Genomic DNA, 25,941 nt, shown 5'->3' on the forward strand with positions numbered 1-25,941 from the left:
ATACACAGGCATCGCCTGAGGCTAGCACTATTAGCTCCCCCCGAAGCATTGATTTCATTGTCTACCACTAACGTGTATCCCAGGCCAAATGACGCACATCGACTGTAACTTTTTCTCCACCTTTTGGTCAAGAAACAGGCTCCATAAATTATGTGTTTACATACAACAGCGAGTCTAACAGCTGACATTCGCTCCCTATTTAGAAAGCTACCCATTGCCTGAGTGGGGAGTGTAGGCCAATTCACACATATTTTCTTCTTGATAATTAAAAGATAAGATTATAACTTTACAAATAAGGAAGCACAGGGTGTGAGTTAATCTTTTAGAGCAGCTTTATGGTTATAAACAGGCCCGGAGGGTCTGTATTTACACAACAAAGGTGACGCTAACGCTAACTAGCTTAGCATTAGCTTGCCATTACATCGTAGCTTTATTTAAATTACTCGATTGGATTAAATTACTTAAAGCTTGTGGTTCCAGGTCTCCATGAACACCTTTTCTAGAGGGAACTGCTGGTTTGAGCAGCAGTTTAGAGGAAAATCCAGCATCGTCCAGAGTCCTCTGTGAAGTGACGAGCATGTAGAAACAGTTGAGACAGTGAATGGTTAAAGGAAATAAATGCTGCCCACTGCTTTCTGGTGCCTTCCTTCCTCCTTTGGAAATGGAAACAGTTGTGATTTTGAATCACAACCGGAAACACTGTTGAGTTTCCTTCCTTTTGGTTCTCAACATGCTTAGGCTGAAGAAAAGACCAGGAACCAAAACACCGCACGAGCGAGGATCCTCGGCTGTGCCTGGGTGGGGTCCTACCTGCCGGTGGGCTTGTTCAGCCACACTGCTGGGGGAGGAGATGTTTGACTCCTCTTCTCAGGCTTGTCCATTCAGGAGAGATTGCAACAACCTGACGTCAGGTTGTGCAAAATCTCGGGAAGATCTCGCAACGAGCCGTTTCAGGGGGCAGGAAATCTCGTTCCTGGAAAACGGGAAGAGGAGAGTGTCTCATGTTGTGAAACTTTGAGGAGGTGTAGTGTCAGGCATTCAACTTCACTATATTATTTGTAGGTTAAAAAGTATGCATCAGCATGATATGTCTCCTTTAAAGAAAAAAGACAAAGACCCAGAAAAGAAGAGAAGAGAAGATGAAAGGGTGAAGAACAGTGAGGAACAAAGAATTAAAGCCTTTGAAAAAAACACATCTGATAAAAGCAGATATATAGAAACTGAGTTATAGGAAGTGACTTCAAAGAGGTCACAGATTCTTCCTTATCTCCTAAAACAGGCCGTACTAAAGGTGAAAACTTTGATTGGAAAAAAATGCTTAGTCACCTTTACATTTAAGCCTCAGCTTTGGAGCAGACGGATGATTGTGTCAGCAATTCTGCAAGTACAGGGCTGTGTACAGAGCGAATGTACTCCAGAGGAGATCAGTAAAATCTCAGCTTATCTAAAGGAATCAGTGTTGGAGGTGGGACTACGGTGACATGATGTTTCCTGTTTAAAACAGTAAGAAGCTGGAAGAAATTCTGAGGTGGTTAGAGGTAAGGAAGTGCTTGTTGTGAGGGGAAGTGAGCCATCTTACTTTTCTTTTTGCCCTACGACGAACACTCTTGTAGTGGGATGCCATCAATATGTCCAAAGCGCCCTAAAACATTTTGGACATATCAATGATAATGTCACACTACAAGAGTGTTGGTCATTCCTTACATTCAAATTCAGTCCCAATTTTTTACAATGAGCTGCAGCGATGCAGTCAGGGCAAAATCTGGCTGAATTCGTGTTGTCTGAGCCTACCTTTAGGGGGGTGTGACAGCAATGTATGTTTTATTGTGGCATATAATCCAAGACTGGACCCAGGAGCAACACACGGACATCAGGGTTGAATGTAGGTGATTTTATTATAAACATAAAGAACAGAACAGGGGCAGATTTTTTCAGTAGATGAAGAGAGGCTGGCGAGGTGGAAGAGGCACTGGGAGTTTAAACAGAGGCACTTGTGAAAAGAGAACAAAGAGAGTTAGTTTCTTTACAAAAACTTACAAAAAAATCACTGAAGTCTTCAAAGGTAGATCTAGAGCTTAAGCCGTTTACCACGCTTGGAGATGGCATACTCTGACATCTTCCATGCCTCAGCCAGCAGTCTGAACAGATGCTGCTTGCTTCAGATGACTTGCAGCTGTGTAACTGAAGAGCCTCAGTGCCTCTAAACCACTCCTACCAGCATGCAACAGAGGAAGAAAAGGGGGGAAAAACACAACATCTGAAACATAACAAAATACAAAGCATAACAAAGAACCTAAACAATCACTAGAAAAAGAACCATGACATTTTATGACAGTGCAGTCGCACTCAGAGACCATTGGTGGACGCCAAAGCTCACCAAACAGAATTCCTACTACTTCCTACTTCCTGCTTTAAAAACCTTTATTGAACAAAGAATTTAAACAAATGTTTAAAACAGTTTTCAAATTAGTTATTTTTCCCCTGAATCATGTTTAAATTTTGTTTGACATTGAGTTCAGTGTATCTGTTGCTCTGAATGTCAAAGTTGTTTTTCCAAAAGCAGGTTTTTTAGATTTAGCCAGTCAGCTTTTTCCACACATTGACAGACATTATGTGGCATTGGTGTATAATCATGAACACAAATATACTTTGGAAAAATGTTGAAAAAATAAGAAAAAAATATTTGAGGTCAATGAATTATACTTCTGAATGATGTTACAGTTGTGTTAGCCCATCATTTTTTGTGAAGAATTTTCCCAGAATCCTCTAAAGCGCTCGTCTAGCAGCTGAAATTTTAATAGCTTTCACAGCAAAGTGCACAGCATGTGGCATGCTGCTCCAGATACTAACAGTGCAAAAACCAAAGTGTTCTTCTTAGATGAGACATCACCTCTCTGTGCTTGTGTCTTTAGGCTACAGGAGTTGGAGGACCAGTATCGCAAAGAGAGAGAGGAGGCCAACAACCTACTGGAGCAGCAAAGACTGGTACTGTGATAAGCAGCCTAGTCTGCTGGCATTATCAGTTTCATAAAAACTAAAGGGAACTAGAATTCGAAATGTTTATATTTGTTTATTTAACTTTGGTTGGCCCTCAGGTAATTTGTGTAACATTTACTTCATTTAAGCATCAAAATCTTTTGTCCTCTGTATCAACAGTTTTTCCATCAATGGAAGAATTTTTACATGTTATTTCTGTAGAGACACATAACAAAATTGTTCTTCATTAATTTTGTAGGATTATGAGAGCAAGCTGGAAGCCCTTCAGAAGCAGGTAGACCGCTATTACCCAGAAGCCCCTGAAGAAGAGGAAGAGCAAGAAGAGGAAGGTAAGGCAATATAATCATTCAAGCAAGCAGCAAAATAAAGCAACTGTATTAATCCCTCATGGGGAAATTTGGAACAGCTTGTTCATAAAAGAAATGCAATCAAAGAAAAAGACAACAGGAAATTTTACATGAAGAGCTTCCTAACATCTGAAATAGTGCTAATGTGAAGCAAACTGTTTAACAGATAAACAGGCTGAAGAATAACAATAAAGATCAGTCTTATTAAGGATGAAGCATCTTGGAAAGGATTTGAAAATTCCAATAAGATATAAAAATCTAGGAACATTAAGTAATTTAATAATTGAATGGACAGATACTTAACATGAATTTTGGTGAAACAGGAAAACTTTTACCAAAATGATAATGGGTTCTCCTTTTTTCTCATAGTGCAATGGACAGAGAGAGAGAGGGAGCTGGCTGTGTGGAGTTTCCGTAAATGGCGGTGTTATCAGTTCACCTCTCTGCGAGATCTTCTGTGGGGAAACGCCATCTTCCTCAAGGAGGCCAATGCCATCAGTGTGGAGCTTAAGAAAAAGGTACATCATGCTTTCTTACTGGATTTATATTCATCTTGTATCCTGATGTTATCCAACTGCACTGATGTGTTTTGTATCCCTGCAGGTCCAGTTCCAGTTCATCCTGCTTACAGACACTCTGTACTCGCCCCTGCCTCCAGACCTGCTGCCTCCAGAGCATACTAAAGACAGAGATGTGCGACACTTCCCACGCACCATTGTGGCTGTGGAGGTGCAGGATCAGAAAAATGGAGCCACCCACTACTGGACATTAGAGAAACTGAGGTACATAAAGAAGCAAAAAAGTCAGAGACTAATAACCCTACCTATTAAAATTTTATGTTTTTTTATGGCTGGTTTTGTAGTTCCTTAATACTTTCTACATTTTGACATAATTAACTGCACTTGATAAATAGAAGCAAGGAAATGTTCACTGTAATACTGACAAAAGGATTACTTACTTCATAAACTGTAAAAAATATCTAGTTGTTTCAACTTTACAAGGTTAGTTTCATGGCTGCCTAAAAATTTCAAGTTGACTGAATCTGAAATGATTTGTTGATACAGCTATCTACATTAATTCAAAACAAAAAAACCTGTCCTAGTGTAGCTAACATCCTGCCCAAACCTGGCATTGAACCAGAGAACTCCTTGTGGAACATTTGGCAGTAACCACTGCTTAGATCAGATAAATAAATAAAATACAAATAAATATGATAAATAAGAAAAACACAAGCTGGATAACGTCAAATTATTAAAACATAATGGAAAAAAAAACTTTTTAGTTTCAAAAAAGAAGGAAAACGTCAGAAGTATATGTCTATGTTTAACAGTGGTAATAGAAAAAAAAAAGTTTTATAGCTTGAAATACATCATTGTTTTCTTGATAAATGTGAGCAGTTTGCAAGAGATTACTAAGACCAGATAAAGTTGAGAAAATGTCTGTTAATGACAGTTAAGACCACAAATTAGATACCACAGGTCCAGGCTATTCAACTGGAGGCCCTGGAGCCAGCTCAGACCCCTGAGGTCATTTGTGGCAGCCCTTTAAGTAGCCCTAATGCTAAAAAATGATCCAACCCTGCTCTCCACTCTGGTGTCCAAGTGTACACATTTCAACACCTGCGGCCATGTTCTTGCAAGCATGTAAGCCAGTAAGTCAGACAAAATGTCAGTGTATGTAGAGAACAGATAGAGAAGTATTTGTTTATGTGTTACAATGTTACAATGTCATTTAGCAGACGCTTTTATCCAAAGCGACATAAATTCGAGAGCAAGAACAACACAAGCAAAGATCTAGAGGAGAACAAACAACATCAGTAAGTGCCACAAAGTGCTTCAGGTCCAATTGGACGCAGGTGCTGCCATGTAGTGTTAAGGCAAAGCACCTAAAATATACGTTGTTTTTTGGTTTGTTTGTTTTTGTTTGTTTTGGGTTTTTTTTGGTTTGTTTTGTTTTTAAACACCAACAATGAATCAAGCAAAATGTGAGATCTCTAATCGCCATCCATTAGACTTCACAACAACTAATTACCAAGTACCAAGTGCTGGGTCATTCACAAAGAGCTGGACAAAGAAATCCCAGATGTAGAGCAGGACAGTGCAAGCCAACTGTAGTTGGGAGACTCATTCAACCACTGGGGACAGCAGTGGAGAATAGTCTGGCTGAGACTCAATCTACTACTGGGGACAACAGTAGAGAATAGTCTAGCTAAGTGCATAGTGTTTCTCTGAAGAGCTGGGTCTTTAGCTTTCTCTTGAAAGTAGAGAGGGAGTCTGCAGATCGAATAGAGTTGGGTAATTCATTCCACCATTTAGGGACAACAGAGGAGAAGAGTCGGGCTAGTGACTTAGGAGCATGATGTGTGTTTATTTAAGATCTTTGTGCTCACTCTGCACAAGTGCACACTGGTATGCAAGAAATACAACTTCAGAAGGCTTTGAAAACAACTTGTGCTAATTTTGACACCACTTTTCATTTGGCACCAACGTTTGCTGCAAGATTTTGGAGCACTTTACAAGGAAAGATGTCAGGCCATATTCAGGCTTGCACAGAACAAGAGAGAGCTAAGTCAGCATCACTAACAGTGGCATGGATGACATGGGATAGCGTGAAGAGATGCATCGGTCTCTTTACATGTGTTATCTCTCTGGCCCTTTTATTTGGGATCCTCTTTCAGGAAGTGGCCCTGGTTCAAAACTAACTGAATAGCCCAGTCATCAGTAAATAAAAAAGATCATGTCAAATATTTTCAAAAGGTTTGAGTAAGGAAAACTTTCAGAAGAAGACAGAAGTAGAAAAAACAGAAGTAACTGTCTTTGATAAATGGTAGAAAGCAAAATATTTGCATTAACAGTTTAAATAAAATAACACCTGACTTGATTTTTATGGCGCTTCTGTTAAACATTGTGCATTTTCCAAAATGCAGAGAAAACTGCTATGAAACACAAGAAAAACTTCTCTAAAGAAGAAAGCTGGTTGTGCAGTAGGTAGACAGTTCCTTTGATCTGATAGCAAAAGGCAAAATACTGTTCACCTTTTGTGAGCACCATCTGCTGATTTAATGGCTGACAGGGTGCACAGTAGGTCAATAAAACCTTAGATCCAGTCATTTTCATCAGACAGTGACTTGGTTGTTGCATCCTCTTGCAGGCAGAGGCTCGATCTCATGAGAGACATGTATGATCGTGCTGCTGACGTGCCCAACACCAGTGAAGACTGTGAAAATGTGATGACCGGTGGAGACCCCTTTTATGACCGCTTCCCCTGGTTCCGTCTGGTTGGCAGGTAAATGCTGATCACCTTTGGTCCTTTTGCATTTATAATATGGAGAGGAGAGGAAGTAATTCAGATTGAATGCACGTAAAGGTCAACAGCAGCCAGACAGCAGATGTCCAAAGTACGTTTCTATTAAAGATAATGGGAGGCTGTTGGCTGTAACTGTCACATATTATCCATGAAGTGAACTGATGGAAACCAGCATGAAGTAATCAGATCAACTTCTTTTCAGTGTCTCTGTCATTAGATACTGAAGTCTGCTGTGCCCTACTAACCATCATTTAATCACTCCCTTTCAGCTAAAAAATGTCCTTGTATTAAGGTCTTAGAGCTTTTCAATGTTAAGTGCTACATCTCTTTACCAAGGGTGCTGTCATTTTCCAAGTAATTTTATGTGCTTTGTAAAAGAATGAAGCTGAAAACACATGTTTTTTCTCCTAAGTATGGTCCCACAGGTTTATCACAAAGGAAGGATTTGACAATCAATGACTCGTTGATGCCCAGCCTGTCTTTTTTAATGGGAAAAATCGACTGTGGAACATTTTCGATCGATGTTTCTTCAGTCCTCCTACTCAAAGCCTGCTGTTTCTTTCTCTCCCACGTTGGCACACAGCCTCCCTGTACTTCTGCCAAACTCTCTCTCTCTCTCTCTCTCTCTCTCTCTGTATCTATCTCTCTGTCTCTCTCTCTGTCATTTTCTCTCCTTGCAGATGGGTCACACACAGTCACATGGCCTTCTTACATAACATTGAGCATATCAAGACTTTAATGTCATTAAGCTCCCGCAAGACAAGCAAAAAATGATCAGGCAGTAATCTGCTAAAACGTCTCTCTGAAATTTGTAGTTTGTCAGCTCATTTTGAATTTCTATTTATAAACTCAGAAAGTACACCAGGTTTACACTCTGGGGCCAAAAGCATCATCCCTTGTGAAATTTATTTCCAGAGATGAATAATGTATCAGTGATAAGCTGACGCTGAGTGTGTTTATTTGGAGTGCGTATTAGTGCTTCGACCACCAGTGGAGGCATACAGTACTCTCAGTGATGGAGGGCTTAAAACCTAGCTGATGATGTTTCTGATAATCTGCAAAAATATGGTCGCAAATGTCCTGGGAGGATTTTACAGTATGAAAATGAGACTTTCCTTGGATATTTTACCCTTTTATTGATTTTATAAATCAATGGTGGCCATATAATTAGACTTTTTTGACCAAAAACATTACAAAAACACTTTTTAATGTTAAAATGAAAACAGATTTCTATAAAGTAATGTCATTTTAAAAACATATGTAAGGAAAAATAAGTAACTGCATAAATATTCTCACCCTTTAATATGACCTATCTAATTCAACAGAGGTCCAACCAATTGGTTCTAGTAGTCTCACAATTAGTGAAACTTGGATCACCTGAGTGCAATGAATGTGTCTCAAGTGATAGTAGTATAGAGACACCTGTGTCTGGAAGGTCCAGTCACTGGTAAATCAGTGTTTCTTGCCATCATTACACCATGGAGGCAAAAGAACACTCGAAGCAACCCAGCCTGGGGTATGGGCACCCCAAGGAGGGGGTGCGCCAAAGTTCTCAGGCTGGGAGTGGGGTCCTGTCTGCTCTGACATTGTCAAAATTAGATGGCCATATTTTTTTTTTATATTATTAGAGACATAATTTTCAATAGCATATTAGGGCCACCCTAAAAGATAAAATTAAAAAGGAGAATCTGTTCATTTTTGAAAAAGAACCTCGACTCAGAAATCTAAACTAGAAATTTCCAAGTTTGTGAAGTTTTAATTTTGAGAATATAAAATCAAAATATTTCAGGTTTTTAAAGTCCCAAATTTATTTAGTCATAAATTTAAAAGAAACCAAACTGTAAACAGTGGTAGGTTTACCCCAGTTTACAGAAATGTCTCATCTAAGTCCAGAGAAGAATGATAACGTGATCTGGACTAAAATCTAAAAATTATGATTTGATTAGGCTCTCAACTGCAAAATATATGAAAGGAATACAGCTTCATTTGGCATGATTTTCTTCCACACAATCAGCTATTTTGACTTTAAATCTCAAAAATATTAAGTTTTGGTTTGTGTAAATTTATCGACAAAAGTAAAGTTTTAAACTTTTAAAATTAACAGATCCTATATGTTTTTTTAAGAGTTACCCTGATAGGCTGTTATAATAATGAATAGTTTATACCTGGATCTTCTGACAATAACCTATTTGGCGTGTAGGCCTATGTTGGACTTTGTTAATGAAAACAAATAAAATTGATGTTTAATATTTCCTAGTGGCTCCTGGGGGACTTAGCTTTTCTTAGATATGAGTAGGGAGGCCCTAAGGACAAAAAGTTAGGAACCACTGCACTATATCCAGCTCACCATATAGTGCAAAGGTATATTAGGGCCACTCCTAAAAATCAAAAGGATCTGTTTATTTTTGATTTTAGTAAGTCATAAAGTAATGACAAACCCGAAACAAAACTGAAAATAACTGTAGGGCCAGAGTTGTCTTTTAGATGGTGTCATTATGTTTTTTTGTGAATTGCACTTCAAAGTCGAGATGCTTGTGGTAATGTGATCATTCTGGGCAAAAATTTTCAAATATGTCCTTATTGATCAGTCCCAGTAAAAAGTATAATTTCATTGGGCTCTCAACTGCTCTACTTTTGCAAGGCATCTTTTATGATTTTCTACCATGCAACAGACTGTATTCAATGTCAAAACATCTGCAGCCAGCAAGATTTCAAAATCCATTTGCATGTTCAGATTTCATAATAGATGCAGCATGGAAAATGCAAATGCAAACAACAAAAAGTGTTAAAGCATAAAAAAATCCTCAAAAATACACATTGAAAACTAATAAATAAATAGATAAACATTACCAGATACTGCTCCACTTGTAACTGGAAATGGCTTTCCTCTTTGCAAACATATTTTTTGGGTTTTCAAACGTCAACTTTATGTTCTGGCACACTTAGTTCTGTGCATGCAATCTCAAATATGCAGTTCAAAACTCCTAACAACCTTTATAGCTTTCTTTTCACCCTCCTAAATTTCATTGGTGTCACTTGTGTTCATGTCGGCTGTCCACTAAATACTGGACAACACACATGTAAAAGCTAAGATAATTTTCTGGCATAAAGGGGGGCAGATTTTCCTCTCTGATCCAGTCTTCAGGTGCTCTCCACCCCTCTTTTTTGATCAACTGTGTGCTTTCTATCTACCTGTACTAACCTGGTTCCCGTGTCTCCGGCTGCACCAGAAACCCCCTTTTCAACACATGCATGAGCGAGCGCATGAGTGACCCCACCCCACCCTCATCCCTCTCCAACTCTGAAATTACTGAGCTGGCCGACGCGCAGCGCGAGGGTCGAGGGGAGGCGGAGGAGTTGGAGGAGTTGGAGGACCTGGACGATGATATCTTTTTGGACGACCCGTGCTTGGAGCTCGGGGCAGATGATGATGAGGATGATGTTGATGATGATGATGATGATGATGAGGGAGAGCTCTGCCGAGGCTCCAGCGAAGGCCAGGATCCCTTTTACGACCGCACACCTATATTCAGTGTAGTGGGAAGGTTGGTGAGGTTTCAGGGAGCATGCTGGTGGAGGAAACTAGCTCTTTCACGCTGAGACGCGGGGTCTGTTTCCCTCGATGCACATCAGCAATGATGAATGGCTTTATAAATCACCCTTATGATATACTTCACAGAAACTCTCACTAAGTCCTCTGTTGTTGACTGGGTGTGCATGTCCACATGGAAAATGCATTAAAAATGAAATCAGCTGAGATCTTTTGTTCAAACACAATGTTTTTTCCAAGTAATCCTTTTTTCTGTTTCTTAGTGTACAAACAAACCATTTTACTTAACAGCAGTAACACTATCAACATGAATTCGAGGCATTACAGTTGGACAGCTTCAGTGGAGATATGAAAACCAAACAACAAACATCTTTTGGATATGTTGGTGTTTTATACATCATCTTGGGCAACTTCAAAAATCAACATTGTTACTAGATAATGAATGGGTAATTAACTGCTAGTTAACCAGGAAATGTGATTAAATAATGATTCAGTGTTAAGCAGCTACTAGGGATGCATAATATTATGATATTGGTACTGGCAGATATTACAATTTCTGCACAAATTTAAAGCTGAAATATAACCTACATATCATAAATCAGCCTTATATATTAGCAAAATGCACATCTGTACCACCAGGTACAGGTAGCTTACCTTGGGCGCTGCACACTCAAGTAGGTCGTTTCCACCAAGCGGTCCATTTCAGTTTGGTACAGCATGGTATGCAGTTCTTAGCGTTTCTATTATCAAAAGTTGGAAAGGGTCCCAAATAACTGACTCATATGGCCTACCTTTTTGGCACCCTTCTTTAGAGGGAGCTACATATATCATACACTGACGTCACTTTCAGCACATGACAATACTGCTCAGCAAGGCTGCAAGGAGTGGGTAAAAAACAGGAGAAAAACTGACTGATGTCAGCTTAAATCTGGGATATTTGGAGTCCAAATATCCCAGCTTAAATCTGGGATATTTGGACTCCACAGAGGTTTTTTAATCACAAGCTTTAGATCAGTTTTTTTGTTTAACTTGAGGTAATCTGTGAAAAAAAATCGCTCTGTGGGAAGTAAATCTGTGTGCAAACCTTCTGGGACAACTCAAGTGTTCAGGGAAATAACTTCAGTACTTCAAATAGAAATCACTTTAATTTACAAAGGCTACTTTATGTAATCTAAAATTTAATTTGATTTAATTTAATATCAGTGGACGTCACCATTTTTTGGTCTTTTTTTAGCCGTGTTAATCGGACGGGACAATTTGTAAAGCTATAAAACATAACCAATAATGCCTTGTGATCTTAAATATTATTTTAACGTATGGTTGATCTGCTTAAATATGGTCTTTATTTTCCTTAAGGTAAGAGGAAGGAGAATGGAGTGGAGTTTAGCATATATTAATCACTAATTGCTTGTTGTAGCTGCTGCAGTATTGCAGCTTAATCTTGTCCTTATTAATATATCGTTATGACTCCAAACTTTCTATAAATATATTAATCAGTTGATGTTCTGTACTGACCGCAGTGAACAACATTAAGATCTAGTTGTGAAAATGACGGCACATTTCAGCTAAAATAAAGCCATTTCCTGCTTTCTCCCTACGGATTTCTTTCACTCAGCGGAGGGAACAGCAGAGACTCACGCTTCCTGTGACGTCACATACAGTCCACCCGCCAAGTGAGGGTACAGGTGTCTCTGGAAATGCAAACTATGTTGGGGGTTACCACACTGAACTGTACTCAGTCAGACTGGACAGCCTTGTGGAAACGCAGCCAAAGAGGCCTACAGCAAGCCCTGATCATTTTGAATGAAGCTCCAAATGTAAAAACAACTAAAAGATCATCTACTTTCCCATTTCTCTCTCTGCTTCTCTTTACAAGTTGTGTATATATTAGTATTGGCTAATACTAGTTCTAGCTGGCATATCTTTATCTGCAAAAATCTGATACTGTACATCCCTAGTAGCTACCCAGTATAATGATCAGCTCAAAGGAAGTAGGTTAAATTTGATGAAGAGCTACTCATTTACTTTCCCCCAAACTAAGAGCCCATGTTCACAGTTGGTGGTTTTAGCACAACCAGTTCTCATTTTAAATACAAGGCCAATTTAGTCCAACATTTTTTCTGCTCAGTGCCCTGAGCGGAGAAAATCTCCTTGACTTCAGCTGTTTTTGGTCACTTTCAACTTGTCAGTATCACTTCTCCCTTGCTGGCCAATCAAAATCAAGACAGGGTGGGACTCCCAATGACTTCTAATGGTGGAAGAGTTACCGGTTCAACTCAGATTTCAACGGAAATATTTTTATTTTTTATTTCTATCTTTTGCTTACTCAAGGGTATTGGTAAAGGTTGTTTTTAAACAGCTCTGTGGATTTATCATTTTCCTTTATTCAAAGAAATATCAAGGAAACATAAAAACAATCTAAAATTAATTCTATCCTATCATTTGCAGCAGCTGTACACCTGGAATTTAGAAAAGTTAGATTGATATTTTCTCAGTGATTGTTTGTTGATTGGTCAGCGAGGGAGAAGTGACAATGACGAGTGCAGTGCTGCTCTAGAGGGTTTAATATTTCTTTGGCCTATGAGTGACAAAACACCTGTTTAAATCTTTTTTTACAGCAGTGATGTTATGCCCTACACATCATGCAATCATTTAAGTGTAATTTTGTTGGTAGTGTACAAAAAAATTTAATTTCCTCAATACAACAATTTATATTGAATGTGCGGTATGAGCCAAAATAATCAAGATTAGATTTTTTTATTCAAAAATGGTTCAGCCCTAGTTTAATCTATCTACTATTTTGTTATACTATAGAATGCTTTATGGCTTGTGTTTGCTGAAAAATACACACAATGACAAATGTAAAAATGAATGGAATATCAAATTACAATAGTATTGTTTGGGGAAAAAATAGCAATTCGATTATTTTCCCAGCCCATTCAGCTCTTCTTTAAACTGACAGTGCTATGAGAATAGCTGATGCTGAAGGCGTTTTTGTCCTGAGGACACTAAGCTCTGTAAAACAGTGATGTACACTGGTTTTATTTTGAAAATGAGCACAAAATTGTCAGCCTTGAACACAGGCCCTCACTCAGCGACAAGTTAACTAATAGAGAACTACTAATTAATTCATCATTTGTTACCGAATAACAATGCCGGTTTTAGTGTAGATTAACTAACAGTTAGTTACGAATTCTTTACCTCTTTCTTTATTTATGCCATTTTGGTTTCTTCAAACCAGACTTTATTTTCACATATTTTGTTAAAAATTGAAAATATTTTGCACATCTATTTTCACAAGACGTGTGTTAAGCAAACTCCCGCTCGCTGTCTCACCTACAAACATACATTTATTGACATCATTTCTGAGGGGTTAAAATAAACGGATTCAAGGTTTTAGGAGAATCACCTACGCTGCATTGATGAAGTCAGAAGCCCTTAAGAAGCTTTGACCAAGTATTGAGTGAATAAATTAGTATACTTAAAAAAAAATGGCATTTCTGTCTTATAAATCCTGTTTTTGACTGGTCTTGTGTTGTATTTTCATATTTTTCTGACACTGGGTATTTGATTGTCATGACTGTCAGCTCAATTCTAAGTGTAATGAACTTTTCCATGATTTTTTTAGCGGGGTTCCTGCAGATCGGTCTTAAATAGTACATTTGAAATTTAAGGGCATAAAAAGTCTGAAAAAGTATGGCTTTTACAAGTGAGAGGTCTTATATTCTAGCAGGCACTTTGAAGAAGACATGTCCTTATCCAGCCTGTGTTTTCAAGCCAACTGTATTTAATTTGAATCATCTTCCCCCACAGATTGTTGCATAAATACTCTCCATAATTCAGAGAATTCAGGGTTAGGTGTTGCAGATTTTTCCTGGAGGACCCCTCTCTGTTTTTTTTTTCGGAGTCACTGGGATTTAATATACTTGGTTCTGTTGTGAAACACAAGTCTAGTTCTCTGACATCTGGGCTACCAGGTTGCCCTCTTAAAAATTTTTCTAGCCCATCCTTACTTTAAGAGATCTTCCCTGACAAAAAGTGTTATTCTGCTTTTTCATAGTTGAACTATTTAAAATCAGCTTAAGCACCAGTAATGTGTTATGATGAATATCAATATACTTTATTTTGATAGAAAAGAGACATTAAATGTGCCAGAAATTATCAAATTTGGGCACCCCCCCAAAAAAGTTACTTTGCCATGTACCATCTGACGTTTTGTAAACAGTTTATTAAATCAGAAAATTCAGTCCTAGTCTTGCGAACAGGGAAATCTCATGCCTCTTATTTTTGACAGTTGTCTATTCAAAAATTGGTACTAATTTTCTCTGTTCAGATCTTAAAAAGTCTCATTTGATTTTTAAAAGCATGTAGGAACCCTGTTCTAGTGTTTCTAGATGCAGCTGTACTCTGATCAGGCAAATCAAAGATTTTTTTTAGCCATCCCAGCCCTGTCTGTAGGTTGCTGGCTGAAACTATCTGGGATTATTTTGAAACTTTTTGTACTTGTCAGACAGTTAACCCCTCAAAAATGTTGATTTAATGCCCATGTTTAAAAGTATTGACCTTTTTAACCCTCCCGCCTTGTTCAGTAAGAAGTCTTCTGGATAATTTGGTTTATATTACTTGTCTTAGTTTTCCAGTCTCTAGATGTCAAACCACTTCACATATTAAACTGGTATTGAGTTGACTCTGGAGTAGACATTTCGGGGCCTAAAGGTTTATCTATTACTTCCAGCTTTACTCAACTCTGACTATTGCTGAATTTTCTTTGTTTTTATTTGTTGCTTCACACTAACTTGAACTAAATGCTTTAACTGCTTATTTAAATTTTACATAAAAAGTGCTTCTTAGGGTGGTTCAGTTCATATCACTTGTTTCCATGGAAATCCAAGCAAAGTTGATGCTCAACGGCTGCTTGAGTTGTGTGTCTCACTTTTGTGTGGCTAAATGCAAACTAGCGGCTTTTAGAGACGATCATTCACGAGCAAAAGCCCTGACATGTCTCATGGAGTTTATTCAGGTCTGATTTGCATAACACAGGAACCCACAGCGGAGAGTTATCTGCACGCTGTGAAACCTTAAAAGCACCGAAGAGTCTGATGAAAATTGCTCTTATGAAACAGCAAAAGTGGTGTTCAAGGAAGACTCAAAATCTCAAGATGAAAGAGCTGGTTTCTACTGCAGCTGTCTCTTTTAGGCATGCCAGAGCACAAGTCTTTTCATTTTGACCTTTGTTGTCAATTTTGACATGAATACGTCTGATGATGAACTCGTGCCCCCTCCTTTTGCACAGATTATCACTTCCTCCCAGGAGGTGCACTTTGATTTCAGATGTCATTCGTTGTTTTTTTTGTGTAGCATATAATCTATGGAGCTGTTGGCAGTTTATTTTTTATTCATGCTGGGCCTCGTTACGTATGATGATTTCAGTTTTATTTGCTTTGGATTCCTTTGAGTCGAGATGTTAAAAGCATTTTTAGTTCACCTTTTCTGTCCTGAGCATGCCTTATTTGCACCTCACCAATCTTGTCATTTGCCTCCCTGTTCTTTTAACACTCCACCCTTAAATGTCTACCCCTATTGGCTCATGGAAATGTGGTCCTTGACTGCAACTAGAAGAGCAAGACAGAAATATTTAGTGCAGTTGTTCCCACATAAATATTCTGAAGAGTTTAATCCTTGGCACTACCCTGAAGAACTTTAAAATTTAATGCAAAGTGCCTTAAGATCTTAGTCTAGCTCCTCGCATTTTCATATGAGGCGCTTTTATGGTGCGTATGTTAGTGCAGATGATGATAATATCTAAACACTGCATTAAAGAGAATTTAATTTACTGCCCATGAAGAAAAATCCACTGCCCAGCTTAGTAGAAAGCTGGCTTCCACTATTTCTAAAACTCAAAGTTGACCCTTACACTCATGCTCCTTAGCCTCACCAAGCTCTCATCAATGCAATCCAAAATTTCAGGATTAATACTGCATGTGACCCATAACTGTCTTGAACTTTTTATTTATAGATGGTCAGGAGAAGCCCCTACAAAGCGATAGTAAAGGGCAGCCATGGCCATCGCAAGAGCAGTCCCAGCTTCTGTTTGGTTGCTTTGCAGCTCTGTGTTCTGTTGTCCAGTCACCGTCCAGTCCAATTTTATCAAATGTGAGCCCTCACCAGAGCTTCATCATGATCTTTTATAATCTTCCTCTCTTTCTTTTTCTCTGCTCCCTGCTCAGGGCTTTTGTTTATCTGAGTAACCTGCTGTACCCGGTGCCTCTTGTCCACCGTGTGGCCATCGTCAGCGAGAAAGGAGAGGTGAAGGGCTTCCTACGGGTGGCGGTGCAGGCCATATCAGGTAAGGCTCAGATCCCCAGTCCTGTTATAAAAAGCTATAAGGATTTAAAAGTACAGGCTGTGTGTGATTTCTTGAGGGAGTGAAGTGAAGGTGCTCTGTGTTTCCCTCCAGCTGATGAGGAAGCTCCAGACTACGGCTCAGGAGTGAGGCAGTCCGGCACTGCCAAAATCTCATTTGAGGATCAGCAGTATGAAAAGGTAGGAAATACTCTCTAGACGCATGAATTCACTGGTTTTGAATAGCCTTCTTACTCATCTGTGCTGCACTTTTTCTGCAGTTCCAGTCTGAGACCTGCTCTGTAGGTCTGTCCCGTACAGGGATCTCCCAGGAGGAGCTTCGTATTGTTGAGGGGGAGGGGCAGAATGCAGAAATGGGACCCTCAGCTGATGAGGTCAACAACAACACATGTGCGGGTAATTGTATCTTTTGTGTGGATGGATGAATGGTTAAGGTTTTAGAAGTCTATGAGCATGTGTAGTGTCAACATTAGCCGAAATCATTCATCACTGAATGATTTTCACTTAGAGGTGATTATAATCAGTGAGTCTATATTGGTATTTCACCAACTCATAACCAAAGTTATCTCAAGACACCTTACAAAGAGGGCAGGTCTAGACTATCCTCTCTGTTCTATTAAGACCCAACATTAGTCCACTATGAGCTTAATATTTAGCACATCCAGTGGAAAAAAGAAACTTCCTTTTACTGGGGAGAAACCTCAGGCAGAACCAGAACCATGTTAAACAGCCATCTGCTGAAGCTGTGTTGGCACTGTAAAAGAACAGAGGGAGAGATGTAGACAGATTGAGGAGATGGATTAGGGAGAGATAGAGAGAGGAGATGCAGAAAGAGAGCAAACAACCAGAGCAACAGCAATGAATAAGACAGATTCATGGATGCTCATCATCCAGTAGGAGGTATAAAGTGCATTACTATTTCCTGAGGGTACAGGACAATGATGATACCACTAGTTTAATGAATAACAGCACAGGTTTGAAAACTAAAGAATTTGCAAGATCAACAAAACTGTTGAAGTTGAGAATAAAACAAAGGAAGACTTGCTGCAGTTTAAGAAAATGTCTGTTTGGGTGCAGATAGACTAGCAGCGAGGTGATTATAGTTCACTAAAACTAACTAATTATTGGTAACTGAAAATGAGAAAAACCCAACCTTTCTGAAAAAGAAAAATAACTAGAACTAAACTCTGTACTTAAAAAACTAAATAAATAAATAAATAAAATTAGGGACAAACTCTTCTTCATTTTAGTCTTTGACAGTGTACTGATAGAGATGTACACCCAAGCCTGGGGACGTGTAAAATGACAAGATTTAATTGAAGACGACTTCCCACAGCGGTTAACCATATTTATTTATTTATTTTTTTTTTTGTTAATTTTAGGTCTTGAATTTTATTCAGATGTCAAATTTGAATAAATAAAATGAAATGTGAAGAGTATCCTGTTTAAATGTGTTTTTAAGACTTGTAAAACATCAACTTTGTCTTACTATTCTGGGTCTCACCTCTGACAAGTATCTCATATTGATAAAAAAACTCCAAGATGGCTTAGAAGTGCTGCTTCACCTATTTGTCAGTATCAAACAAAGGCGCTCCTAGGTCTCAAGGAAAAATCCATGATGCCAAACAAGGAGAGGTCAGACTTGTATTTTGTCAAGAGTGAAAAATTCATAACCACAAAAAACTAAGCCTTTAATAAATGGGCTAAAGCACCTGCATGTTGTCGCATTAGCCCATTTATTAAAGGCTTTTCAATAAATGCGATAAAACCCAAAGGGAGATCAGACTTGTTCTGATCTCTCTTCATTAAGTATCCCATATTGCTGAAAAAATAAAACTTGAACTAATAAAAAATAAACTAAAACAAGGAATTTTTGTAAAATAAAAACTAAACAAACCTGCTGGAAAAACTGAAAAAATAAACTGAAATTCAAAACATAAATGGATAACAAAACAAAATAAAAACTAATGAAAAATCCCAAACTTTTACAACCTTGACTAGTAGTTAGGTTGCCGGTTTAGGAAGCTAGCCTTCCAAATAGACAGTACAAGTTCAAATCTGACTTGTGGCTTCTTTTCCACGTGATTCCTCTTTCTCACGTCCTGATTTCCAACACTACCCACTGTCCCATCCTCTGATTAAAGGCAAAAAGCTCAAAAGATAAATCTTAAAGGTAATGTCTAATCAATCAGGGGAACAACTCGGTCCATAGGGTCTTGTGTTGGGATCCTAAAGACCGCTGCTTCAAGACCCAGTACGGGCAGAGCTCCCTTACTATTGCCAACTGCCTGGTGCTGTTTTATGAATAGCCTGGCCTAGCCTCTGGCATCCTTCCATTTGATCATGTACATAGGTTTGTGTTTTTGTGCATTTTAATCCTGGCCTATGTAGTATAAAAAAAAAGAAAAAAATAAATTTCCCCTCAGGGATAACTGAAGTTTTCTTGTTCTTGTAAATAATTTTTTAGCTTTTGTTCAAAAAGTAGTTGAAAGCCGAGTTCTCAATGTTTTTACTTCTGCAATAACAATTAATTAGAAAACAAGCTGCAGAGGATCTAAGAGAACATGAAGCCTCATAACAGAAAGAATTATTAATATTGGTCGTTCCCAAACTATTAGGAAACTTAGAAACATTGTGTATGATCACAACATCATATTCAGATCTGTTAAGCCCAAGTCAGTACCCTGAGTTCTGATAAAACCTCAGTAACAGAAACTCAGAGTACTTAAAACTAGCTGAACTCTAATCATATCTGATTTTTATTTTGAACCATTCACAGCCGGCGCAGACGAGCCTGAGAATCCTCTAAAAGCCGCTCTAGAGGGTGCATCTGAAGCAGCTCTGGAGCATCTGAAGATTGGGAATATTTTCACCTTTAGGGTGACTGTCCTGCAGGCCTCCAGCATCTCTGCAGAATATGCCGACATCTTCTGCCAGTTCAAGTGAGCAGATTTTACATCTTATATCTTCTTATATAAGTCATGTTCTTCAAGGTGTAACATTTAAATGTTTTGGTTTGATTTCAGTTTTATCCACCGTCATGATGAGGCTTTCTCCACTGAGCCTCTAAAAAACACCGGCAGAGGTCCCCCTCTCGGTTTCTACCATGTGCAGAATGTAAGGAGTATCTGATTGACCACTATTTTGATGAGTTTTGGTTTGGTTTATTTTCCTAACATCCCTCTTTATCGTTGTTGTGTCATTGCAGATTGCTGTAGAAGTTACTAAATCCTTTGTTGACTACATTAAGACTCAACCCATCGTGTTTGAGGTGTTTGGACACTACCAGAAACAGCCGTTCCTTCCACTTTGTAAAGATGTCATCAGGTACAAGGCTATGAAGATGGGAAAAGATTAAATGTGTTTTGTTGTTTCTTTTAATGACTTTTGCTCTTTTAATTTTCCCACAACCAGTCCACTACGTCCCTGCAGAAGACAGTTCCCCCGAGTGATGCCTTTGTCCAAACCAGGTTAGAAAACTTCTTGCTTTATGAACAACAATATCTATGTCTGAATGTCTTTGTCAAGGCTTGTGTTGTCTGCAAGTCACGTCATCTCAGCTTCATGTTGTTGGGTGTGAGCAGTTGACTCCGACGCCTCGCCGGAGCGGGAGAAATCGCTGGAGCTGATCCGATACCTGGTCCCAGATGTGTTCAATGGGGCGCTGGTGGACTCGTTGTCAGGCCACGCTCTGTCTGCTGCAGGCTTGGCTGCTTCCTTCTTACTGGAAGCAAACGAGCGAGCTCAGCTGACAGCTCCACCCACCTCTATCTGTTCAGTTATTAAAGCTCAGAAGCCGGGTTGGTTTTTGATGCCAGATCCAAGAGAATCCTGGGACAGAAAGCCTTTTTATATCAAGCACTTCAACTCTGTGTGTATTCACTCTAGCTTTTTTATGAGAGATTTAAGTTGCACTCACAACAACCATGGATTTGTATAACTTAACATTGAATTGAGGTCCTTATAGTTTCTGGCCTTTCTGTTTTGTAATTAACTGTGTGACATGACCTTTTTATAAAGGGGAACGGGTTTGAAATGTCACAAAAAAACCATAACTCATATTAAAGTGACTTATTTTCAGAAGTTGTATAGTTTTTAGGGATATAATATTTGATATAAAAAGGAGCTTTCTGGTGCCAGGATTCAGTTGGATTGGCTCTCTTGTGTACTGTGTGTTTTCTTTGACCTGCGTGGTTGATTCTCCTTGCAGTTCCCTTTTTGAGCTTTTCTTGAATTGGATGACAGTGGATAGATAATTCTGTCCACACAGTGCAGTACATTAGGCTGTCTATTTAAAAATTGAAGACTGGGATGATCTCCATAATGTCAATTCTTATGCTAAAGTGGTTAAAAAAATTTAAAAAAGGCAGAAAATAATCAGTTTGAAATAGTTTTTAAAGTGCCAAGCATTGTACAGCTGGGCCTTCAGTGCTCTCCTACTGCGTCATGTGATAGATGCATCATAGCATCACAGCTGTAGGTTATTATTTCACGTGATAACCTCTTATTTATAGTGATGCTGAAACCTTGAAGTGCAACACATGAGGAGGGTCTCACTCAACTGATACGTTCATCTGATACATGTCTCACCCACGTAGAATCTACAGAGTAGAAGGCTCGCCATGCGTTTCTTGGCCAAAAATGATTTTAAAAAGGGAGTCATATTTACCTTGTTTTAATGGATACACTATATGGACAAAAGTATTTGGCCACTACTGTTGATTATTGAATTCAGGGGTTTCAATTAGACCCATCACCTCAGGTGTATAAAATCAAACACTCAGCCAAGCAGTTTCCATTTGTGAAACAAAATGGCTCATTCTGAAGGGCTCAGTGACTTCAGGTCTGGTACTGTGATATCATCCCTGCTTGATATTCCACAGTCAACTGTAAATGATATCGTTAGAAAGTGGAAGTGTTTAGGAACAACAGTACCTCAGCCATAAGGGGGAAGACCATGTAAAATCACAGAGCAACGACTGTTAAGGCGCATGGTGTGTTAATGTCGTGAACACTGCTTATTTAATAGCTGAAGAATTCTGAACTTCCACTGGCATTACACAAAAACTGCGCGACAGGAACATCATGAATGGATTCCCTTGGCCGAGCAGGTGCATGCAAGCCTCACATCTCCAAGTCCAAAGCCAAACATGGAGTGGTGTAAAGCACACCGAAACTGGACTGTTGAGAAGTACAAATGTGTTTTGTGGAGTGACGAATCCTGCTTCTCTGTTTGGCCATTAGATGGGCGAGTCTGGGTTGGGCGAGGCCGGAAGAATGTTACCTGTGCCAAATGTGAAGTTTGGTGGAAGAGGGATAAAGGTGTGGGGTTGTTTTCAGGATTTGGGCTAGGACTCTTATCTCCGGTGAAGGGTGTTCTTATTGCTTCAGCATACCAAGACATTTTGGACGATGCTTTGCTTCTAACTTTATGCGAACAGTTTGGGGAAGGCGCTTTCACACTACAACATGACTGAACCCCAGTGCACAAAGAAAGGACTATAAACATGGTTTGAGGAGTCTGGTGTGGAAGAACATGACTGGCTTACACAGAGCTCTGACCTCAACCCCATCAAGCACCTTTGGGATGAACTGGAAAGGAGATTGTGGGCCAGGCCTTCTCGTCCAACATCAGTGCCTGACCTCATAAATGCTCTACAAAATGAATGGGCACAAATTCCCCAAAAAATACTCCAAAATCATGTGGAAAGCCTTCCAAGAAGAATGGAGACTGTTACGGCAGCAACTCCATATTAAAGTAGACATATTTGAATACAATGTCATTAAGGTCCCTGTTGGTGACTGAATACTTTTGTCCATATAGTGTATTTTTGTATGCAGTGGTATTATATGTATAATATATTTTTGTGTTTTCTTGATTACCCTGACTCAGCCAAAAGAATATGTCACAGGCAAGGTAAATACAGTATGAATACATATAAAAGCCCAGTTTGACATTTCTGGGGAGAAGCTTTCCGTGTTATCAGAGAATACTTTTATTCTAAAATTTTCCTGGCTCATTTCTACAATGAATCGAGACACTTGTGGAGAGATTTACTGATGATAACCTGTGAAGAAAGACAGGGCTGTGACAGCAGAGAGATGCAGGCGACACGCAGCACATATGCTGTGTGAAAGATGTGGCGCTGTGAGCTTGAGTTGACAAGCAGCAAACATGCACCCAGTCAGAGATGGATATTATGACGTCATTATGGAGCCTTGCCTGCCTCTACACCTGCATTGAGCTATAGATCCACTTGGTTTCCCCAAAAGTTTTTAAAAGCACTTGTGCTTCTAAATGTCCTGCCGTGCTCTGATGCTGCCGCTTATGAGGCAGTTTAGATTTGCAAACCCAGTGTGACTCTAAACACTGAGTCAGTGTTGTAAATAATAGGCAGATTCCCAACAGTACAATAGACAACATATTGAAATGTTTAAAGGTAACAAAATAAGTGGTACTCCCACTGACAAGCAACTTTGATTAAAAAAAAAAAAAAGGATTAAGAAACGTGAACTCCATATAAAATAAAAATACAAAGAAAACAAGCATTTTACTCCTTATTAATTACCTTTTTTAAACATTTTTACTATAATTAAAATTTCTTGTTCCTTGAGCTTTTCCTTAAAATCATCCAGTGTTGTGCCACAGATAAAAAAAAGTTAGACAATAAAGTAAACAAATAATAACATTTTATTTAGTTGTGTACACCCTAGGGGAAACTTCTGAGTTGATTGTAAGTCTGCTGAAGGAAAGGAGCCCCTGATTGGCTCCTTTTCTGTACGTGCATCACTGATTTCCTTTCTTCACCCCTCTCTTGTTCCTCCGTAGGGTTAGAGCTGCTCCCTGCTGTTAGTCTACTGTAGTCTACCCTCTCCAACCCCTCTGCCTGTCTTACACTTTCCATTTCTTTATTTCTGCCCAGTTCCTGCCACCAAGCTGACAGCTATGACCCGCCCGCAGGCAGGACCCTGCCATTGTAAATATGATCTCATGGTGTTCTTTGAGATCTGTGAGCTGGAGGCCAATGGAGAGTGAGTATCTGAGTTTATAACATTGACAAATATTGTGCTGGATTTCAACTCAACTGGTGCGTGGAATGAGTCTGTAGAGGTTTCTGTCAAATCATATTATGAAGGATACAATATTAGAACCCATTGGCTGTTGTCCTAAGATGACACAAGCCTTTAGGAGCAATGGTATGTTCTAAGTCGGATGTTGCCAGCAGGTTAGCCCTAATTGATTTCCTGTCAACACTTGCTTTTTTAGTGATACATTGTTTACAGACTAATATGCCATTCAAGAAGCTACTGTATGTTCAGTTCAAATTTGAATCTTCCTATTATTTCTGCAAAATTACCACTGTCATTTCATGGTTCGTGATATCCATTAAAGGAGGACTTGTTCATCAGTTTCTGGTAAATCTCAGTTAAGCAAAGCTAACACTCTTATGAAGCAAAATAAATTAACAGACTCCATCATTATCTCTAGCGTACACCTCCCTGTCTTCTTAAAGTGTCCGCTCTGTAGATGCCATCCATCAGGTCAAACCGTTTCCAATCCTTGCTATGGATGCCACTCTGGCTATTGTGGTGTTTGATTTTTCCATAATCGCACGAGAGCTTTTTATATTTGATCTGGCACTGCTTGGATGTCCACACAAACCCTTCTGCATCCATTCTCTAAGACGAGTTGGAACAATTTCTTTTTCCTAACTGAGTCTAGTTCCTAATTCACCTACTCTTTAGCAATAACCCCAGGAAAGTCTGGGCCTCATTATCCATGGGACAGTACTAGATCCATAATTGGTCACAACTACTTGGACATCAAATCTACCATAAATGGAACGTGAAAATCCAGACCTTGAGAATAGAGTCCACATTTTTATGCAGGATCTGTTAAAAGAGAGCATTAGGATATGATAAACCTGAATGTCATACTAAGCTGTGTTCAGCTGTATTCGGCACATGACTAAAACGTCAAATCTTTCTTTATCTGTGATTGCACAGCTACATTCCTGCAGTGGTGGACCACAGAGGAGGAATGCCTTGTCATGGCACGTTCCTACTGCACCAGGTAAGTCAATCACACTATGAGAAAATATATTCTGTAAAATTAATACTGTCTTTAATTATTGCCTTAGCTGACAAACACATTATTCTTTATGCTGGTGTGAGCAAGGCCAATATTCACAAGGCATCATGAAGCTTGTTGTTTTAGCAGAAGCACGTTTCACTCATAGTGGCCACAATTCAGTCATTTTGTATACACTATTTTTGAAATCCTATCAGACCGGATTAAAGAAAGACAGAAAATGTGAGAAAGGAAAAAAAGAGTCTGGCAGACGTGCATCAAAGTGCCAAGAGGGGTGGCGAACCAGCAGTTAATGTGTCAAGGACTTGGCCTCTGTAAATGGGGTGCCAGCTCTACCGACTGAGCTAAATCAGCACCCTTTTTGCCTGTTTACTTCTTCACTAAGTTTTGAAAGTCCTTCAGCAGTCTGGATGCAGTATTTCTCTGTGTCCTTTAAAAATCACACTTCTCATCACGGTTACTTCAAGTCCCTAGTGCAGTTGCCTTGAGCAACCATGATCTAAGCTGCATTTTTGGAAATCATGTCACATTTTATGTCTTTTAGCTCTATAGAAGTGGTTGCATTTATTTTCATTTCATTTTTATTCCATATGTTATTGTCTTTAAAATTGTCTTTTTTCTTGTATTGTGTTGTCGTTTTGCTTTACTTAAGGAGAACATTGGTTAGCTGTTGAATTTTTATGTACTTTAAAAGAAACCAAGATAAAGTTGGATGGGTTGGCATATATTGATAGTAGAGCCATGTGCTGAACTCTTAACTGAGTCCTGCTCCTGCTAGATTTCTGACCATTAGCACTCGTGAGCCATCCACTCCCGCCTGCACCTGCAACAGGTGTGTCAATCCTGCCCACACCCCACAATCTATGTTAAATATTCAGAGCAACAGAGTGTGTTTAATTAAACGCAATATTGATCTGCTCACTTAATCACCATCCTGATTAAGTTTCCTATTTGAATAAAGGAAACTCTAAGAAAACAACTACAGTACATCCTTGTCATGTGCAATGGTGCCACACCTGGATGAAACAAGGAACTGGGAGTCTCAGACTGATTTAACTCCTCGTTATGGCTTAGTAACAGCAATGTCAAAGTAATATTTGCAAACCTTATTTACACATCATTTGTCATCCTTTTTATTAAAGTTGTACAAAGGTGGAATTTTTCCTGATCTCTGGACAGATTATGTGTCATAGAAACTGCAGCGCACTTTCATCAACTCTCGCAGACAGAGGCGTGCAAATCAAGGCAGACACAGACAGACATGCTGCCAATTATATAAGTAAGAT

General features: G+C 39.0%; 1 protein-coding gene across 21 annotated transcripts in view; it reads left to right on the top strand.

Moving 5' to 3' along the window:
* Window positions 1-25,941, top strand: part of kif1aa (kinesin family member 1Aa) — an 87,360-nt gene that overhangs the window by 42,531 nt on the left and 18,888 nt on the right. For 8 of the 21 annotated variants that reach the window (XM_041791293.1, XM_041791294.1, XM_041791295.1 and 5 more), the window contains 14 exons: window positions 2,913-2,985; window positions 3,236-3,326; window positions 3,714-3,862; window positions 3,948-4,126; window positions 6,495-6,629; window positions 16,428-16,546; window positions 16,658-16,743; window positions 16,824-16,959; window positions 19,343-19,505; window positions 19,590-19,680; window positions 19,772-19,890; window positions 19,978-20,033; window positions 23,487-23,595; window positions 24,571-24,637. In XM_041791293.1, the coding sequence (XP_041647227.1) occupies window positions 2,913-2,985; window positions 3,236-3,326; window positions 3,714-3,862; window positions 3,948-4,126; window positions 6,495-6,629; window positions 16,428-16,546; window positions 16,658-16,743; window positions 16,824-16,959; window positions 19,343-19,505; window positions 19,590-19,680; window positions 19,772-19,890; window positions 19,978-20,033; window positions 23,487-23,595; window positions 24,571-24,637 (1,573 nt within the window). Of the gene's footprint in view, window positions 1-2,912; window positions 2,986-3,235; window positions 3,327-3,713; window positions 3,863-3,947; window positions 4,127-6,494; window positions 6,630-9,880; window positions 10,196-16,427; window positions 16,547-16,636; window positions 16,744-16,823; window positions 16,960-19,342; window positions 19,506-19,589; window positions 19,681-19,771; window positions 19,891-19,977; window positions 20,034-23,486; window positions 23,596-24,570; window positions 24,638-25,941 lie in introns of all 21 variants that reach the window. The other 13 variants (XM_041791282.1, XM_041791286.1, XM_041791287.1 and 10 more) reach the window with 5 other exon arrangements.

The sequence above is a fragment of the Cheilinus undulatus genome, linkage group 7 (assembly GCF_018320785.1).
Source record: "Cheilinus undulatus linkage group 7, ASM1832078v1, whole genome shotgun sequence".
NCBI lineage: Eukaryota > Metazoa > Chordata > Actinopteri > Labriformes > Labridae > Cheilinus > Cheilinus undulatus.